Source organism: Pocillopora verrucosa, chromosome 3 (genome assembly GCF_036669915.1).
Source record: "Pocillopora verrucosa isolate sample1 chromosome 3, ASM3666991v2, whole genome shotgun sequence".
Classification (NCBI taxonomy): domain Eukaryota; kingdom Metazoa; phylum Cnidaria; class Anthozoa; order Scleractinia; family Pocilloporidae; genus Pocillopora; species Pocillopora verrucosa.
Window position 1 is genome coordinate 6466437 of NC_089314.1, and position 20457 is coordinate 6486893.

The window sequence follows — 20457 nt, forward strand, 5'->3', positions numbered from 1 at the left end:
TATTGATCCGTTGAAGTCTATGGTCACCGTAAGGCTTACGTTTATCCCCTTTCACTAAAATGATGATATCGATTAAAAGTTCAGCACGAATAACGTAAGCTAGTCACGGTAACGACTTCCTTTCATTAGACTTTGATCACGGACAATCATATGGGTACAGGCAGGTCAGCATCAGAGAAACGGATAACATTTCGTCAAGTGAATAAAACACAAAGTTGTTGAAGCGAGTACGTTCGGGAATAGGATGCCAAAGATTTGTATTTTTAAAGAGTACGCTGCCCAATGGTTTTTTCTCATTAAGCCTTCTTTGGCTGCATTTCCAAAGTTTCTTAGTTAATCTAACACCGTGAAAAGTTTATCTTTGTGATGCACCAAAAATTTATCTTTGTGATATACCAAACTCCAAGATGCACTGAAGATATTTTCATACGTATTTATTTCTTTCCTCGTTGTACCAACAGTATTGTTGAATGGATTAGTGATTGCCACGATAAAGAAGACTCGTTCTTTGCACACACACCTGGCAACGTTCTTCTCCTATGTCTGGCCTGTGCAGACTTCATCAACGGTCTCGTATCTGAACCGTTCACTGTCATTTACTTGTCCGGTGTAGTCGCCTAGAACTCTCGTCTATCTTGTATCCCAGGAGTTATCATGGAGTCCATCTCTTGGTCCGCGAATGGTACATAAGGAATAACTGTTGTCGCTTTAAGCGTGGATAGATTCCTTACCGTCTCTATTAGGCGCGTTACAACGAGATCGTCACAGTACCTCGACCCTCAATTTTTGTGCCAACAGTATGGCCGATGATTACCATCAATAGATTTATAACAGCAAGTTTCGGAGGAATTTTTCTCTGACTTTTCACGACGATAGTGATCTATCATAAAATGCTGAAAAATTATAGTCAACACAGGATACACATTGAAGCTCAAGTTTGTCAGTTTCTAGACTAAATATTCCAGTTAAAAGCGAGGAAGTCTTTATTGACAGCAGTGTATATAGTGAGCATATTTTGGTTGTGCTATTTCCTTTTGCCTGTGTTCTTGTTAGCGCCCTTACTTTAGGAATCATCACACCATCTTTATGGACAGCGTACGCTTTAACCGCGGCAGTAGTGTGACTTCATATATAAGCTTATCTTTTAGACAGTCTGCCAGCTAAATTGTGACGATTTTAAAATTATCCTCATCATTACACTTAAAAATGCCACTGATGACGCTATTTTGTAGAACCATAATTTGAATTTTTTTAAAAAAAGGTGCATTTGAGAAATTATATTTTTCTCCTGAGGATAAAAAGAAAAATAAGTTCGACATTAATTGAAAATGAAACTTGGTCTCTAGAAGGTTCTGTGGATAAAACTCTTGCTCTGCGTGCGTACTTTTGGAGGTTCAGTGACTTCAAAAGGAAGGTGTCAAATTTCGGTCATGACTTTTTCTCGCTATTTCAAATGCTCAAAAAGCTTCCACTTGCCTGTCATCCATGCGGACAGGCAGTGTGACTCTTTGTCGGCTGTCGTCAAGCAATAGCACAGTAGGTTGGCTCCGCCTCGTGGTTTCAGCTCAAATGCAAATTACGCTGTGTAAATATTACGTGATGGCGAGCGAATCATTTCAAATTACAAATTTACCGCCACAAACAAAGACGGTTTCGATCGGCGGAAGGAAATACAAACCTCGACAATTTTTTTCCAATGTGACGAAAACGTAGAAACTGATAAGAGCTTTGGAGAAATCCTGTGGGCCTTTGAGGATTTTTGGACGAAGGCACGTTATGAAAGGAGAGGTGCCTAAGGTACCTCTGGATCATTTGTTAATCAAATGCTGTGGCAAACATGCGCGTCTATCTTCAAAACAGCTTGAGCTGCAGCCAATACAAATCAAGTGAACAGCAGAGAATTTCTCAAAAGCTCTCATAAGTTTCTACGTTTTAATCACAATGGAAAAAAATTTGTTGAGGTTTATTTCTCCTTCCGTTAGTCGAAACCGTCTTTGTTTGTGGCGGTAAATTTATAATTCGAAATGATTTGTGTTTTATGCACTTGTTGAAATTGTTATTTGTTCCTCTTATATTGACCTGCCTGTACCCATGCGTTTGTCCGTGATCAAACTTTAAATTAAAGGAAGTCATTATTGTGGCTAGCTTACGTTATTCGTGCAAAAAAAAAAAAACCAAACAGAACGAAGTATGATTAAGGATCGATGATGATGAACTTGTCAACTTTAAGCTAAATTTGTCAAATTCACAATGATAAGATATAACTTATTCAACTTGCAAATCTAAGAACGTTCCTCGTTTGATGGAAACAATGCATTAGAGGATTGGTGTTTTAAAGTAAAGAAACCATTCACAGCCCACTTAACAAAATCGAAAAAAATTGCAACAACGTTAACAACTACAACAAAAACAAAGATAAGGAGTTGCAGGCGCTTAGCATAAGTTAGAAGTAAAACTGCAAAGGTCTATCTACGGGCTTCAGTACTTATGTTAGCGAGCTAAATTTCAATCATTCAAGATATCAATCAAATTCCCCCCTAATCAATACCGATTAAATTGACTTTTATTTGAAATCTCTGAGTACAGGTCAATCGATCTATCAACGAGCACAATCCTATGACACTACTGACTCTGATAACCCCTGTTAAGTTTTTAAATATGTACTCAACCTATTTAGCTCCTCTGAGCTTGACCAAGAAATTATAAATTCATGATCTCCTGGCTTGACACAGGTACTGCCTTGAGTTAAATTTAAAAATGAAATAAACCATGATAAATATGTACCCAACCTATTTAACTCTCCTGAGCTTGACCAAGAAATTATAAATTCATGATCTCTTGGCTTAACACAGGTACTGCCTTGAGTTAAATTAAAAAATTGGCTCAAATAGATTAATTTTTCAAAGGGCATCGAACCAGATTGAAACTTTGGAAAAAAACGTGGTGAGCGATCGCTTTCGTTTTCGCGGGCCCATTAAAATCTAGCGCGGAGTCCATTTGCCAGCCTTGACGCTTTCTGTTAACAAGAAAACAACTACGAGTTCCACTCTTCATAAACGCCAGATATGAGGAAAGTAGGAGAAATCATAAGCGTGTTAAGAATGGGAAAGCAGATGCAATCACACTTCAAGACTGTTTTTTGATGAGGTTGAAACGGTTGAACCGAATAAAACACGAGCTTAATTTTGTGTTGAACACGTTATTTAGCGATGCAAATTGTCTTCATATGCAGAAACTATATCTCTCGCCTAGGTTTTTCATAGGCTGGATGGCGCTTTCCACCGGATAAATCGCTAACCAGGTGATACCGGTAAGTGTTAACAAAACTTTCTATTCTATCTACTGTATGGAAATTTATACAGTGGATAGCGTTATCCAGCCTTCGAACGGCCGAGGCTTTGTCTAAACCACTTTAAGAAAAAGTTTCCAACCAGTTTTATGATAAGATAGTTATAAGATAGCATCAAGAGCTTAAGGTGTAGTAATGTGTTTTAGGCGATATGACACAATTATATCTTTCACGAGACCTGGTGAAACACATTTGTAAAATCGTTTTAGTTTCACGGGGTTCACGTCAAATTATGCTTTCTAAATAAGTTCAAACAAGCGTTTGCCATCATACGACTGAAACTGTGGTCTCTGATCTACGGACTAATATTTTTCCCGAGTGAAAACTAAAGTTCCTTAGCACACGGACGGAAGAAAGCTGAGCGGTGACCAACTATAGGGTAATTACTTTCTACATTTACGATAGAAAAGCGTTTCACTGGCTGGGTGCTGGTTCCAGGCTCTCTACAGACTGATGATTACTCTTCATGGCAATGTTTCCTCCAGGTGTGTCATCAACAACAGTAGGGATCACAACATTTTTTTTTTTGCGCTTCCTCTTCAAACTAAAATAAAGAGATTGAAGAATAGCTTCATATTGACAATTCAAAACTCTTGATTTTCAAGAGTGTAGTAAGGTGTTTTAGGCGATATGACACAATTATATTTAACGGTTTTTAATTCGCGAGACGTGGTAAAACACATTTTTGAAATCGTTTTAGTTTCACGGGGTTCACGTCAAATTATGTTTTCTAAATAAGTTCTGACAAGCGTTTACCATCATACGACTGAAACTGTTGTCTCTGATCTACGGACTAATATTTTTCCCGGGTGAAAACTAAAGTCCCCCAGCACACGGACGGAAGAAAGCTAAGCGGTGACCAACTATGGGGTAATTACTTTCTACATTTACGATAGAAAAAAGTGTTTCACTGGGTGGGTATTAGTTACAAGCTCTCTACAGACTGATAACAATTGTTCATGGCGATGTTTCCTCCAGTTGTGTCATCAGCATTATTAGGTAACACAACATTTTTGTTTTTGCACTTCATCTTCAAACTAAAATAAAGAGATTGGAAAATAGCTTCATATTGATAATTCAAAACTCTTGATTTTCATTTGAATTTACGTGGTAAGGAGTCAAAGGAGAAAGCTGTACCCCTCTGATGTGGTGCCTTCGTCTCCAGATCATACGGTTCAGGCTCAAAATATAGCTGGGGTTATTGTGTAATGCCTCTGGGCGCGTACTTTGCCTAAACAGAGCCTCTTTAAAATCGTTATATACAAGCGCCGGAAAACTGTCAGGAAAACTTGAGGAAATGCGAGGGGATTGACTGGCATCCCAATCTGGGGGAGAACTGATGTGCAATAATATAGATAACGGTAAAAACAACAACAATAATCATAATAATTGCATTAACATCCCACGAGGCGGATTGGAATGTTTGGTTTTCGTGGAGGAAGGAAAGCCTAAGAACTCCGAGAAAAACTTTCGGGGCAAGAACAAGAACGAACAACAAACTCAACCCACATGTGACACCTGGTCCAGGATTTGATCCCAGTTTTTGACACCAAAAAGTGTTATTTTGACTCACCATCTCCAAACGATAATGACAACGATGACGAGAACCACTCCTCCCCCGATAGCACTAATTGCAATCCACTTCCAGGTTATGGGATCCGGTTCTGCTGTTCTAACAGTTGGCGAGGAGGTTGATTCGCCAGGTTTAAACCACGCTACTACACCAGATATATTTGCACCAATAGCTGCTTCAATCTCACCTTTGTGAATGACTATAATTTGAACCAGTATTCTGTGTGGTAGTGCTGACGCGTTGCTGACATATTGGCCAACAGGTTGTTGAACATAGAACGCTACGTAAAGGAGCCCGGATGAGTTTGTGGGGTAATCAGGCAAAAGATGGATTTGATCTGTAGTATAGAGATCAAAAAAGAGCGGCCGTCTGGCAAAGAAGGACAAAAATGATAAACAAAGGGTAAATATCTATTATTTTGTCGCATTCAAGGACAGTTGAATTAGAACAAGGTGAAGAGTCTCTTGACCTATGAATGCTCTACAACGCTAAACAAACAAAAACGCAGTAAGTTTACGTATATTTAGATTTTTTGCTGGGGGGAGGATGGGGAAGACCGGAGAATCTGGATAAACTCCGTGACCCCTTTCAGCTAGGTTAGAACAAGAACAAACTGCAGACTCAATCAATTGTAAGACGTTTAATGTACATTTTTGGCGTGGAAACTGAGCGATTAACCTTCATTTGTACAAATCAATTACTATTAAAATCATCACCTGCTTCTTGTTGTTTCTTTTAGAGCACATCTTGTCCTGTTTTCACTACAGTATTTAGTGGTAACAGAAGCCATCTTTTCATTGAAATCCTTGTCTTTCTTGAAATCCCATTTAAACTACAAACACACCACGAAAAAGCGTGATTTAGGGGCTTAGTTATTATTAATCGCCGGGGAGCGGAGAGGGGTTGAAATTAGGGGGGGACTGATTGCTTGATTCAGTCTTTATTGATTAATTAAACCAAACACTTGCAGACACAAGTGCAAGTTTACAATACAATAGAAGAGGAGTTATATAAAAAGGCTAACTTTCTTTACAAAAATTAAACTATTACAAAGCAGCGCTTAAAGCGCTCTGTGCGAATACGTGGCAACACATAGTCATGACCACGTTGACTTTAAGATTTATATGTACGTTTGTTCGATCGGTAGAAGATCTGTTAAACACATGGGTTGATCACATGGTTTTCAGGGGGAAACAGAGGGGAGCCAGTCGTCGCTAGCAGAGTATAAATGGGGGACTATAAGAAATTAACTGCCAGTAAATGGGGGGAGGTCATCACAATAAAACGAAACTTAAGGAGGGAATCAGATTATTTTATTGTGACACAACCAAAATCGTCCAGACCTCCTCCTCAGGCAATAAACAGTAATTGGTCCTTAGGGATTTCAAGTTCCTTGCGACTTCATCAGCTTCATCATCTTTGATTGCATAAAATTCTCAAAAAGTCCATTGGTAATATGATCATACCCACCCCATTTTTATGTTCAATCGAGAACTGGACGGCTTCCTCTTTTTCTTTGTTTGAAGGTTCGCGTGGCTTTTGTAACTCTGGCACTGGAGCTGTCTGATTCTTCTCTAAACCTAGAAAGAAAATAACGGACAATAGAGTCCACACTCTAGTAAGCGTTCTCCTCCAAACAAGCGTCCTCCCCCCACTTCCCCTTCCCTCCTTCCTTCATTTCCCTAATAGAAGGGATACGAAAAAAAGTTGTTGCTATTGCCAACTTATTTATTAAATTTTAAACTCCAACTACAGCGGAATCAGTACAGAATAATAATAAGTGCCCCCCTCGATTAAACGCTCTCCTTCCAATTAGTGACTCTCCCTTAAACCAAAATTCGATATAAGCGCCTGACTGCTTATTCAAGGAAATATGATATTAATCTATCAAAAATAGAAATCATATTATCAAATTACTTAATGTTGGTTTATTTCATTTGCGTTTGTCTACGCCCCTGCATATCATGCGGTTCATGGTTTCATAAAATCATATTCATTAGCACACTATCCAAGGCCATCTAACATAAAAATTGTCGAAAACTGGAAATGAAATTTCATCCTCATTATTACAATTTTATTCAGTTCTCAGTTCTAGTTCGAATCCTGATCCTAATCATGAATCAAGTTACAAAAAGACGCATTTTTTGCAGTCGTTACCTCTGCATTTTCCGTCAATAAAGTACAAGTCTTGATCACATTCACACTTGTAAGAGCCACGAGTGTTAACGCATTTGTGAAACTCATCCGTGCAGTTGAACAAGCTCACGTCGAGGCACTCGTTAATATCTGATTAATAAAGTACAAATAACAATTAGAAATCAAAAGAAACGAAGAAAATCATGCAAAATTTAAAAAAGTAAATGGCAAACTGCTGCAATGAAACAGCTGTTTAATTTAAGCACAAGTTTTGTTATCAACCTTCACAATCGTAACCATCCTTGGTTATTTCAAATCCTTTTTCACAAGAGCAATTATAACTCCCTGGTGTATTTTTACAGATCTGACTGCAGCGATGACGGGGATTCGAAGGGTCGCATTCATCGATATCTGAAAAGTGAAGTGAGTAGCAAAGACATTAAGAGACGGCCTTCTAGTTGATGAAATGATAACAGATCTCAGATATGCAAGTCGGGTGAGGATGACAAGAACAAAACTAACTTGACGTCAGTAACGTGGGAAGTGTGAATCTTACGTGTATGGTGTGTTATGCGAAGTGTGGGATGCGAAGTGTGAGGTAGAAGAACCTGTGTGAAATGAGAGGTAGGTTTGCAACATTATTATCCTTTCTTCTGACTGACCTTTGGGATTACTTTGATTTTGCTTTTACAGTACTCAGTTGAAAAGCGAAGGAACCTCTTTTTTTTAACCTCTCTCGGTTATCAGTCACAAATGTTCACTCAAGAAGAGTCAACTTTACTGCATATATTTCGCTGTAAACTCATATTGAAATTTATAGTCGCAAAATTTCTTAATACCTCTGCAACTTATGCCATCACTGTCCAGCTCATAATTAGCATCGCACGTGCATTTAAGTTCATCATCGTCCCCTGTGAAGCAAACATGTTGACAGCCATGGCCAGCAGGACAAGGGTTTATGGCTGTGTAAAAAAAATGTCACATTGACATTAGATAGAATTATTTGTAAATGTGATAAGAACTTAATAACGTGTCGTTTTCATTGATGAAATCGACGAATTTATTAGAAGTCCCTTTTTTTACATTTTTACTTATAATCGATTTCAAGGGATTATAAACAGTTTATATTTTCTTGCTGGCGGTTAATCTCTTAGCCGTTATACTGCTAACGGTTTACCCCTTTGAGACCCGCTGAAAAGAATATTGAAGTGGGCTAATACCCAATTACTCATCCGGCTGCAACTCATTACGAGTATAACAGGCCAGCCATCGATATTGTTCTCAAGTCTCCTTAGCAGTTCGCTACCAACCATTTTGACAGAGGCACTTTGTGAGTGAAATTCATTACCCATGAACTCAACAAGTTGACTTGGTCAGGTTTCGAACCCAGACCTTTTGATCAAAGACACAATGCGCGTTCCATCGGGTGGTTACGTTTCCCCAGGATGAAGCCAGTAATGTTTCCACAAACACCCCATTCTCACCTACACACTTCTTTGGATCACTGGGATCAACTTGAAAAAAATTGTCGCATGAACAGCTGTAACTTCCTCGTGTGTTGTTACACTTCTGCATGCAATCGTTTGTTGGCAGGCATTCGTTAATATCTACAAGCAAATGAAAGAATATCTTTCACATTGACCACAACTGTACCTAACATTACTCTTTTTAAATGATGGACTAGAGAGGAGGACCAGACGAACTTAAAAAAGAAGGATTAGCTCAAGGATAATTTTTATAACCTTGCGTTTTTTTTTATAAAATAAAAATGTAAAGTATGTACATGACAACACATAAACAGTAAAAGCTTAAAAATTTGAACAAGGTGAAAACCGTCGACACACGTAGAGAAACTCATGGTAACGTATAATGCGTAGGAAGTTCATCAGGGTTAATTGTGAGTCAGTTCCTGACTCCTCTTTTCATATAAAATCAATCGGATCTGGGAGAAAATTACTCTGCAAAATTCAGTTCCATTTCTGGGTCATGCGTATACCCAAAACAAAGCGGAATAGGACTCAAAGAAACTGGACAGGACTTAAAGTAATTGGACAGGAATAAAAGAAATTAGGTGGCTTACCATCACACGTGCCGCCATCAGCATTCAGTTTGTATCCGTTGTTACAATCACAGAAGTAAGAACCTGGCAGATTGACACAGAGCTGATCACAGTTAATTCCCGACTTATTTTGGCATTCGTCGATGTCTGAAAAAAAATGCATAGCGTCAATTAATCAGTAACGTACACCATTGTGTAAAAACTGTCTGAACGTTCACGTACGTTATCATTAATCGTTCTTTTAGAGTCCCTTGTGTGTAAGATCACAATGTATTCTCGACTTGGTTATCTGCATTTAAATATTTAACGATTTTTCAGTTCTTTGAGTCTACAGGTGTAAGAAACGATAGCTTTTTGATCGATCAGAAGGGTCCTTTTGAATTTCCACACAAAGATAGCTATAGAAGTGAGGTTATTCGAGATCAGAAGACTTAACATGCACAACTTTTTTCTTTCACTATTCGCAAACAATTCAAATTTACCCCGAGGTGGCAAGATGTTTTCATGTGTGCTAACTCGAGCAAGTCACTGAATTCACCTTTGCTCAGAATTAAACTTCATCCTTGGAAAAATTGAAAGAACCCACCAGCACACTGAGCTCCATTTCCAGTGTACCCTGATGGACAAGGTCCACATTTATATCCACTGGAATTGGCTGGCGCAGGAAGATCAATGCACGCAACTCCCGCGTAACACGGCTGACCATTCATTTCGCAGGCGTCAATGTCGCTGTCACAGAATCTTCCTGTGTATCCTCCCTGACATGCACATCCCATGTATACAAACTTGCTGTCAGTGTTGGCTGTGTCACCCTCTTCTGGCTTTACGCATTGACCATCATGTTGGCAAGCACACATGTTAATAATTGGACTCCAACTGGCACTTGCGCCTTTGTCGTTAGAAGCAACGAAAGTCAAACTGAACTGCAAAGGGAGATTTCAGACGGCGTTAAGCTTTTATTCACCCGAGTAAGCCCCCACTAGAAAAATAACGTGGTAGAGACTCAGATAACCCGCGATTGCACGGAAAAGTTTTTGCTAGTTTTGAGGTGATTGAATCAAGGAATGTACCTCTTTCGCGTTTCAAATGCCAAGGCTTTAAGAAGAGAAGTACATTCAACTAATTTCTCGCGCCTTCTGTGCAGTTTGCCTTTGAAAGCGCGGTAAAATTCTTGAAGTCCCTCACAGACGACTTTCCTCAGAACGGTACAGGAACATAGCTGATACGTTTAAGTATACGTTACGCTGCAAAATGCGAAATGACGGATTCTCTCGAAGCGAAAGATAAAACTTTACATACCATATCAGATACTTTGATTAGATGAGAAACATTTTCTATTTTGAAGAGACAAAATGTTGGTAAGCATACCTTTCTTGATGTTGTAACAAGCCAAGTGAAATATAACAAGTTACCAGTCTGGTTCCAAGTGGCCCCTTCAGGATTGTTAATCACGCGAAACTTAATCGTGTCGTTATCGACAGCCCTGATGCTCAAGTGAACTGTATCACCAAGGGTCGCATTTATCGCGTTCGAAACAGTCTCTATTTTGGGCGGGAAGTTGTCTGTGAAAAAGAAAAGTGAACGCGTAACAATGTAATCGTGAAATAAATGCTACAGGTAAATTGGATCCGCAAAAAAATATATCAGAAGTTAATTGGGGACGCTGAAAATAGGAAAAATTTCTGATAGATTCTCCCACAGAGTATCGGGAATCCCAAATGATTACAACAACTTTACGCAGTATTATCAACATTTAAATATTTTATCAATTTTAACCCATCACGAATGTTTAGATACCAAAAGAAAAAGACTACATTTGGAATACAGTTGTCTCCAAAACGAAGTATCACGTTAAAGTTTAATAGGCAGCACGGACCGAGTTTTTTTTGCGATCGAATTTATGGCACAAGCAGGAGATATAATGATAAATTCAAATACTTACTGAGTTGTTTTGTCTCATTCACCAGTTGAATGCTGATATCTTTGGTTACCAAGCCAAGAGACAAGTCGTTGGTGGAAGCCACGTCAAATAGACACTCTTGATCGTTTCCACATTGATCTTCAGCTTTCTGTCTTAAACTGTCATTATGCCACGTGATGTTATCAGCAAACATGGGCTCAAAATCAGGATCAGAAAAACTGGCCACGCTTTCATTGTTACCATAGGTAAATAAAGATTGGGACTGGTTAATTTGCCCTGAAAAGAATAGCGTAGAAGACTTGTAATGAACTTGTAAGGCTGTAATGACGCTTTAGGATCAACCGTCCAACTGCCATATTTTAGCGCGAAGACAAAAGATAAAAAAATTAAGAAATTCCTAGGAAAAGAACTCTCAAATTCCGGCTGCCTTCCGCGTCCTCGAAATGTCGGAGTTTAAATTTCTTGTGCTAACCGAGTTCGAAGTCCGTTCTTTAAGTTACGCTTAAATATATCCGAGCGGAAAAAACGAGTTTCCATAAGTTACAGTTCGAAGTTAGCAAGATATTTAGTATGTCTCTAAAATCAAATTGAGGTGAAAGATTTCAATTCAAACAAATTTTTTTTAATTTAGCGGCCCGTGCAGTGAAATACGGCCCGCTAAATCAGGCAGTCTTAGGGCACGCTCTAACCTAGAGACCTTATGTTCTTCCCTGTGTGATGTGTAAGTAGAGTGCTTCCCACTTACAAGGAAAAGCAAGAAAGACTGTGTGGGGATACTTACACTTGACACCAAACGAGAAATGAATATCCCTTAATGAAAATGACTTTAAAACAGTCCCATCAGGCCTTGTGAAGTCATCATCCGGGTTATCATTCCACGTTCCCAACAGTCCTTTGGTGGTGTTTTTCAAATCCTCACCGAGACTTACCACAAACGACAACATTTCTTTCTTCACACAGAAGTTGACGGATGTTGTTGAGGGAAAGGAAACCTGTAAACAGTTTTTCTCTGGTGCTGAAGCAGAGAGATTTCCACCGATTGCTATACTCTTGTCTATTAGGTTGTTGTAGCCGTGGTAGATTTTCTTGTCTAACAAAATTTCCAGCCCTCCTAAAAGTGAAGAATATGTAAGTCAAACTACACCGTCGCAACTATTAGGACTGCTTTCTATAGATGTTAGCGTTAATCTTTATCTGTCTTTATCTTTATCAAGTGTGAGATCATAACTTGCTAATCGTCCTCATTTTTTTTCATGTTATTAACTGGTAATTTTCAAATTTTTTAACAACAAGTAGTATTCTGAGTTATTGAGGAACGCATCAAAAAACTATCCAAACTCTCTCAAGGCAGATTTTAACCCTGCAGTGAGCAATTAATTTATCAATTAATCGAGACATTCTTTTTTTTGTAAGTTATGTAAAATGCATAACAGTATCCTTACCTTTAGGCTTTACCCGTATTTCGATTGTGCTCGTATTTTCTTCTTTAGCTGCGCCGGCCGAGAAAATAGTTGCTTTCGTGTTATTCCCTTGAGCACGTTTTGTTCTGGCCTGAAGTTGAAATTGTCCCTCATTTGCATCAACCATGACGAACTCACCGAGACCATTGAAAGTATAGCTTCTATCATCAAGTGTTTTAATGTGAGGATCACCCCAGAACCAACCTAAAAATGTAACAGAAAATTCTCAAAAACAAACCGAAAGCAAATAGCGATGATATTTTATTCCACGTATTAAAACATTTCGAATTAGTGAGTTGGTTGTTGGAAGGGCGAAAAAGTCAGTTACTTTTTTAATGTGAGGATCACCCCAGAACCAACCTGAAAATGTAAAAGAAAATTCTTAAAAACGTACCAAAAGCAAATAGCGATGATATTTTATTCCAAGTATTAAAACACTTCGAATTAGGTAGTTGGTAGCCAGAGAGGGCGGAAAAGTCGTAAATTTTTGCTTTGTGAATTTCAGGCCCTGATGTAATATTTTCAGCGTCCCGTTGAATAGTAAAGATGGAGCGCAATTTTCCTGCAACATCGTCAAAGTCGATTGTCATACCGACTGTCGTGACAATGTATGAACTCAGGAAATAGTTGTCGCCCTTCTTTTAAACAATAAAGGCGTAATTTTCTAAAGAAACTGTGGTGCTACGTCGGTGAGAGAGTATAGCAGGTAATTTAGTGATAACAACTGGGTTGAAAACGTAAATTAGCCACCGTAAAGGGTAAAAAAGCTGACGTTTCGAGCGTTAGCCCTTCGTCAGAGCGATTGAGCGATCGCTCTGACGAAGGGCTAACGCTCGAAACGTCAGCTTTTTTACCCTTTACGGTGGCTAATTTACGTTTTCTTTTAAACAACTTGAACCAACATGTGAGACCACACAAGGGACGGGCGATCTGGATATGTTAGATGTAACTGGAGTGGAAAAAAAAGACACCATACCACTCCACAGGGGAGCAGGGCTGGCACAGTGGTTCTGTGGCTGGGGTTCGATTCCCGGACCTGGAGTCACATGTGGGTTGAGTTTGTTGTGGGGTCTAGTCCTTGCTCCAAGGGTTTTTCTCCGGGTCCTCAGGCTTTCCTCCCTCCACAAAAACCAGCATTCCAATTTCAATTTGACCTAGAAACAGTGGAAAAGAACTGAACTTACGTCTTAATGGCGGCCTATACAAGGAGCAGTGATCAGACGGACGGTAGAAGTAGAAATGCTCACACATATTTGTATCAACACAACAAAACTGATAAGCCTGCCGGTCTGTGTACATTTCCTCCATCTCTTCAACCTGATTAAACCAGTCATCAACTTTCACATGTCCGCCATCAGGAGGACCAACCTTGAGAGAGCCCCAGTCGTCCCAGTTAGTTGAGTAACAACACTGCTGTCTCACGGTAAAACCCCTGATATCACTATTCATTGGAAAGGGAATGAATTTGACACGCCTGGACTCGTAACACCAATCAGGCCAAGTGGACCACCAATCCCAAGAGAATCTTCCCCAATCTAACCAGGCTTGCCATTCCGTACAAGGACAGGCCATCCGCCAGTCTGAACGTATCAGTTTATCGTACCAATCACGCATGTTCAATCCTCTTTGGCGCATACTCCAAGCCATGCACTTCTCTAATGAGTCTTTTTCCGTATTGTTCTCGATCCTCCAGAAATATTTTCCAGGTGATCCCGTATTTCCGTTTTGTTTATCTAGATTATACATTCCAAACAAAGTTCCGGATCTAAAATAGAACAAAAAAATACAAATCAATTGAAAAAAAATTTACTATAAAGTTCTTATTTCAAGGAAAATGATTAAAGATTGTCATAGACCTCCTGATGCAGTTTTCGTACCCTTTAATGTTAAGGTAATCCTGACCATCATTCCCTGCGTTCCACCCAGCAGTAGGGAGACCATAGTAGCCAGTCCAGTAACGGTAATCAGAACTGTGAGGAAGTAGAAGTCAGTTTTTGATTATACTTGAATAAAGCTAATTTTTAATTGAAGCCAGTCTTAGCCTCGGTATTAGACGGTGTTTTGGGTGCTTGGTGAAAATAAAGGCCTACTTGCCTCGAAAACGAGTAGTGGAACTCTCTCAATTTTCTTTTCCAGACCCCTTGTGGATCCTCGGCTCAACGATTGAAACCACTCACAGAACCGCCAGCTAAGCCAATATATCGTTCTTCGAACTAAGCGAAAGTTTCATGCAAATCGTGGATTGCAAGAGTTGAGCAGCTAACATTACCTCATTAAGTTTAAGAAAGGTTTATCATGGACATTGTTAATCAATAAATAGACTGGAATTATGTATTTTAAAATAGCTAAAAAAAGAAATTTACTGATCTGCAGGAACCACCCACTGAATGCCATTGTGGGGATAATTGTACATCAAGAACGTGTTAAATCCATCTGTTATTATAACTGCTTGAAATGTGTTGTTCTGAAAAAAAAATTGAAGCTAATATCAACTGACGTACCTACACTAAATGACAAAGATATTTTTTAGGAAGGGAAGAGATATGAAAGTAATGCAATGTGTATTATAAAAAAGATATTGAAATCTACAGAAGAAAAATATTTCTCCTATTTCTTTGTTGCTGTTGGTTTCTTTGTGGTTTTTTACATTTCCCAGTTTTGTCAATCTATTTTTTTTTTCAATTCTTCATTTATTCGAAACGCATGCACTGTAAAGAGTGGAAAATTACTGGTCTCTCTAAGCCTGGACACCAGTGTGAACTGCATTGTAATCGTAATTAAGACTTTACGTGAACAGCAGGTGGAATAATAAACAACTATTCACCGAAGTGGAGCTGACTAGTAATGATATTTACCGAGCTGCAAAGCGGTGGGGCAAAATCGCACAAAAGATGATTTCAAATCATTAATTCCCGCAACGATTACAATATTTTAAGGCGCAAATCCTGCGCGTGAATGCCCGGAGGTGAATGGCAAAAATATTTCAAAGTGAAGTTTGAGTAGCCAATCAGAGCGCGCCTTCGACGCTATCCACTGTTTTAGTATGTACTAAGAATGACCATGGACTAGTTTGATCAACCACACATATTTACTTACCCAGCGACAGTTTAACTCAATTTCCTGGTATCCATAATAGTAATAGTAGTATGGATAATAGACGTACGGACAGAGATTCTCCCAAGTCACTACAAGGACCCAGGAGGCCTGAAAGTTGGAAAATCCTTCAGTGTAGTTCTGCACGTGTTTTGCAGCCATATCAAGAATATTAGAGGAGCTTTCCTTACTTTCTTCGTATACTTGATAATACACCCTGGAATGGTTTTTTTTGAAGGCAAAGTAAGTATCAGTCGTCGCCCAGAAAGGTGCAATAACAGCCATATTTCTGAACCATCGGTAGATACCAAACTTCTGCGGCCACCACCAGCTCCATTCATATTTCAGTTGGATTTTACCGTCGCGGCATATCTGCAAGGCAGAATGACAGAACACAATCAGGCAGCTTGATCATAAAGCGGATAATCATAGTTTTACAGGCTGATCTTGTACATTTGTACGTTATGATGCTTTACAGATGTATGCAAACCCCAGAGTGCTCTCTAGCGTTACACACGAATGGCAAATCTAATTCTTAAAATACAACCTTGAGATAAATTATAATGCTAACATGTTAAAGCAAGTTTTCAATTGAGTGTCGAAAGACCAAAACCAAATTGTTCCTAGCGACTGAGCAGACCAAAGGGTTACATCATTATTGGCCAATGAGAACTCAAAGAGAAAACAAGGAGACTGCTTGGCGCGCGGGAAAACGCAGATGACCAAGTCACGATTGTTGGCAAGTTTTGCATCTGATTGGTTGAGAGGATAGCGCGAGTTTTCTGGACCAATCATAGTGAAAAGTTGATTAAAAATTGATGTTTATTGAACTTAGTTGAAGAAATTGAGTATTTCTATAGGTTTTAAGGCTGGAAACTAAAGCAGCAAAGAAAAACATAACCTTTTTAAGGATGATGCTTGTGGTAATAAGAAATTACGCCGAGTACGACGATAACGTAACACATGTGAAGATCATCGAGAAGAACTTACATGCAGTTTATAATGTCTCCCCGAGAAGAAGGGGAATCCCTTCCAGTCTGTATTTATTCGTAAGCACCACCGGGAGGAAAAAGACCGTGAATCTTCGAGACGAAACTCGCTGTCATTCTGCTGAGGGCCAAACGGATACACGTTGCTCGCTTTGAATTGAAAAAGTATACGAAATAGTGAACTTCAAGTAATAGAGCATTACCGTGTATATGCAGCTTCATCTCAACTCGATAGGGGCTGTAAGAATTAAATTAAGACAGTTATTAAACAAGAGATGTATTCTAAATGACAGGCTGGTCTAATAATAGAGAAAGCGGTAATTAAAATTAAATTTTCTAAAAAAGAGCATTTAGCTAATTCTTTCCAGGAATGAAATTCATTTGCATTGTACACAGTTTCGTTACAGTTGCAATCTATTACATTAAGGAAGCACAACAAACACAAGGAATATAAAGACAAAACAAAACAAATTATAGAAGAAACTATAATTGCTTACTATCAACAGGAGGGGAAGTCGTTCTGTTAGCTGCTGAAAAATAAAGAACAACATAATATGTAACAGCAAATTTTCATAAATAAACAGAAGTCAAAATACTTCAAACTAGATAATATCTAATCTAGAGCAGCTGGTGAGTAAGGAAGGATTCCATATCAGCACTCGATGTTCTACTGAGGTAGATGTTTAACGATGTCATGCCCAAAAAAATTTTTGAGAGGTTCTATTGGCAAAACATGACGCTGTTTGTTTTCATATTACTGATGAAGGTACTTGTAGTAGGTGGCTCTGTTGTGTCCGCTAAAAGAAAGATTAATTAAGCTTAGATATAATAATTCTATCTAAGGTAAAATTAGTACTTATTGATAATATATACTTTAAACCTTTATTTTTCTGAAAGATGCAAGGGATGAGAAGCCATTGATCTCAAAAGTCAGAGAGTTGGAAAACTTTGGACCTTTATAGAAAATGAAAAACTGTGGAATATTTGTTACACATAATGGCGAACGAAAGGAGTTTACATGCCTTGTGTTTTAGTCGTAGATTTGGTCGTTTCTTATGGGTACATTTTCAAATTTTCAAAGGGGATCGTCTTTTTTAATAACAACATAAACTGAACGAACTGTACCAAATGAATGTCTTGAAATTTAAGAAAGTTAAGTTTCTTGAAAAAAGGGACAGGTATGTACCTCATATTTGGACATGTTTATTCGTCTAATTACACGTTCTCGAAAAATTACAGCTCTATGAAGATTTCTTTTATTGTTGATCCTCAGACTAGATTATAATAATTAAAGTATGAAAGCATTATTGAGTTATATATGTGCTATGTAAAATGTATGGAGTACCTCGTTTTAACCAATTTTGACTTGAAGTGCTGCACATTCTAAATGTTTCACATTCTAAAAGTTTCACCGGTGATCAGCTCAATTTCGAACGTTTCGAGCTAAATTGTCTTGACTTTACATTAACAGCCAACAGAATACTATTTCCGATCTCACTTACAAACCGAAAACGAGGCAATCTTAATATTAAACCCCGCTTTTTTATGGTGGAAAAAAGTTTAGTCCCAAGTGATTTGAAATAAGTAAACGATCGAGGTTATTGAACTCTAAGTTAAAGGAACCGCTCTATTGCTTTGGCGGGCAAATATGCAGCGACGGAGCTTTATGCTCGAAACTTCAGCTTTTCGAAATTCCAGTTAACCAACAATTATCAACTTGAAGTGGATGATCAACTGAAATGAGTAGGGCAACTTGCCCATCCCAGATGGGATAATTATGCAATAAAGGGGTTAGTTTCTAAAGAAACTGCATGTGCTGCTGCGTCGGCTGAGAGGTTTCGAGCGAAAGGCTAAAGAAGGGAAGGGCTAACGCTCGAAATTTCACTGTTTTTTCTTGTTATTAAGAAATAGCTCTTTAGAGTTAGATTAAGCTCCTTTAGCCAACCAATTGGAAAAAAAATAGAAAGCTTTGGATAAAATTCCGTAATTTTACCCATGAATACAAAATTCATTTTCATATAAAACATGACCTTTAAGACACCAGACATTTTCTGACAGCCTTGAGAGGTTCCTTTCAGTAATTCGATCGGAGACGCTGTCAATGATAGTCGGACCAAGTCTATCAGCATTGTCCGAGTTTTGAACTTAAAGTTTAATCTGTATAAGACGTCATTTGCTTCTTGTTCGTCTTATAAATATATTTCATTCGGAACATGAAGATTTCTCGGGATGACAGAGCCGTAAAACTCAGTTGCAGTGACTGATGTGGCCTTCACCACTCAACGCATCGGAAAGGACATCAGAGCAAGCTCTTATTGTTGACTCGAAGGGCGGTCGATGTAATTTCTGAGGCTTGCTTCACTGGCGATCTCTGAGCTAGCCACGTTGGACCTCAGCTTGATCGCAGTCGCTCTGACTGATTAGTATGAATTATAACTGTTCTGCCACATTGGTTATATTTTTTTATCACTCCTGTTTTGTTCTGTTATGTTCTTGAACTCGAACTTTAAATACTATACGTGTTAGCTGTGTTTTATTTTTATTACCATGCGTAAGCTTGCAATCTAACTGAGCGTGAAGCGCGGACTGTCCATTTCGTTTTCTCTTTGAGGATTTTCGTCTCTGCTCACGTTATAATAACGTCAATTACGGCGCCTGGCATGTCTATAAACCTTTGTTTGGTTGTTCTGCTGCTACTGAGATAGGGAAAAAACAAAGGGGCTATAATTTCATCCCCGTACAAGCCAGTTTCGTGATTACTCACTAATTAGGGGATTATATTAAAGATAAATAAAATTCCCTGATGAGTGAGTAATCACGAAACAGGCTTGTAGGGACGAAAGTACAGTCTCTATGTTTTATGTAAATATATATGTATATTTTTTTTGCGACGTAAAAGTTTACACATCACAAAAGAGCTTATCACAATTTACTAAGCACACTCCAGTATTACACTTTAGCGTAATTTAGTTCATCGATCGACCAAATAGGAAACGCCGCAGCTTCTGAATAAAACGAACCTTAAATATGTTCTCTTCTTTTCATAAGATCCGTTGTCTATTTCTTCCTTTTAAAGGCTCCTAAACTCGGTTGTTTTGAACAATCTTTTGCCTTCAAACCCCATTTTCACAGTACAAGAAGTTGACACCTATATTCTTGGTTTTCATGTGATGTCACGCACCTCGATTAAAGTGTAGCGTTTCTTGACGCCATCTTTGATTAACATGTTTGCAAGCCTGTCGATTAATCTTAAACCTTGACGTTCTTTAACGAATTTGACACACGAAGACCTAAAATTAAGTTTAGCCTCGACTAAACTTTGTTTCCTCAAATATTAGAAGGCGAGAAGTTTAATGTTAACTTACCTTTGTGGAAAATGATAAGAAGAATCAAAACATAACTTCCGCTTTGCATCATACTTTCAAGTTAAGTTAAGGGTCTTGACACTTTCACGCTACATTTTCTTGACCACGCAAACTACAAACAAGGTTACTGGGCAGCTTTGAAGGCTTCTTGAGAACTACGTAATGGTAAAAAAAACTGTTTTTGAAAACAATTTTTCAGTCGTCGTTTTGACGACGTACTGTTTATGGATGAACGTCTGTTCGGAACCACTTCCGTCTTTTCTGAGAAACCGATGCGCCCTGTTTTCTGTCACTTAGAGGTTTGACGTGATTTGGTGTTTGCGAAAGATCTCAGCAGGGTGTATGTCCCATGGTAGTCACAGCTTTCTCCGTCTTATTACCGGTAACCTGAACTCGATAAGGTTTTTAGGCCAATTCCACCGACTTGCAAACCCATCAATTCACCTTCTTATACTATTTTTTATACATGTATGCACCATCAAAAAGGTTCTCTCGTTATCATGCGCCATAGA

The 20457-nt window shown here is 38.6% G+C and overlaps 1 protein-coding gene across 4 annotated transcripts; it reads right to left on the bottom strand.

Moving 5' to 3' along the window:
* Window positions 1-2547: 2547 nt before the first annotated feature.
* LOC131777318 (mucin-like protein) lies at window positions 2548-20189 on the bottom strand. Of its 4 annotated transcripts, none has more exons than XM_059093591.2 (21): window positions 19946-20189; window positions 17078-17107; window positions 16582-16730; window positions 15595-15963; window positions 14862-14962; window positions 14376-14468; window positions 13683-14263; window positions 12481-12702; window positions 11820-12149; window positions 11060-11314; window positions 10486-10679; window positions 9704-10040; window positions 9139-9264; window positions 8543-8665; window positions 7898-8020; window positions 7341-7469; window positions 7080-7208; window positions 6393-6502; window positions 5639-5754; window positions 4923-5291; window positions 2548-3893 (listed from the first exon to the last, which is right to left on the bottom strand). In XM_059093591.2, exons 1-21 carry the CDS (start codon window positions 19995-19997, stop codon window positions 3764-3766), a joined length of 4068 nt encoding a protein of 1355 aa, XP_058949574.2. In that variant the 5' UTR covers window positions 19998-20189; the 3' UTR covers window positions 2548-3763. The 4 variants fall into 4 exon arrangements, with proteins under 4 accessions (XP_058949574.2, XP_058949573.2, XP_058949577.2 ...); XM_059093590.2 differs by having other exon boundaries at window positions 17078-17110; XM_059093592.2 differs by lacking the exon at window positions 2548-3893 and having other exon boundaries at window positions 5098-5259; window positions 17078-17110.
* Window positions 20190-20457: the final 268 nt, after the last annotated feature.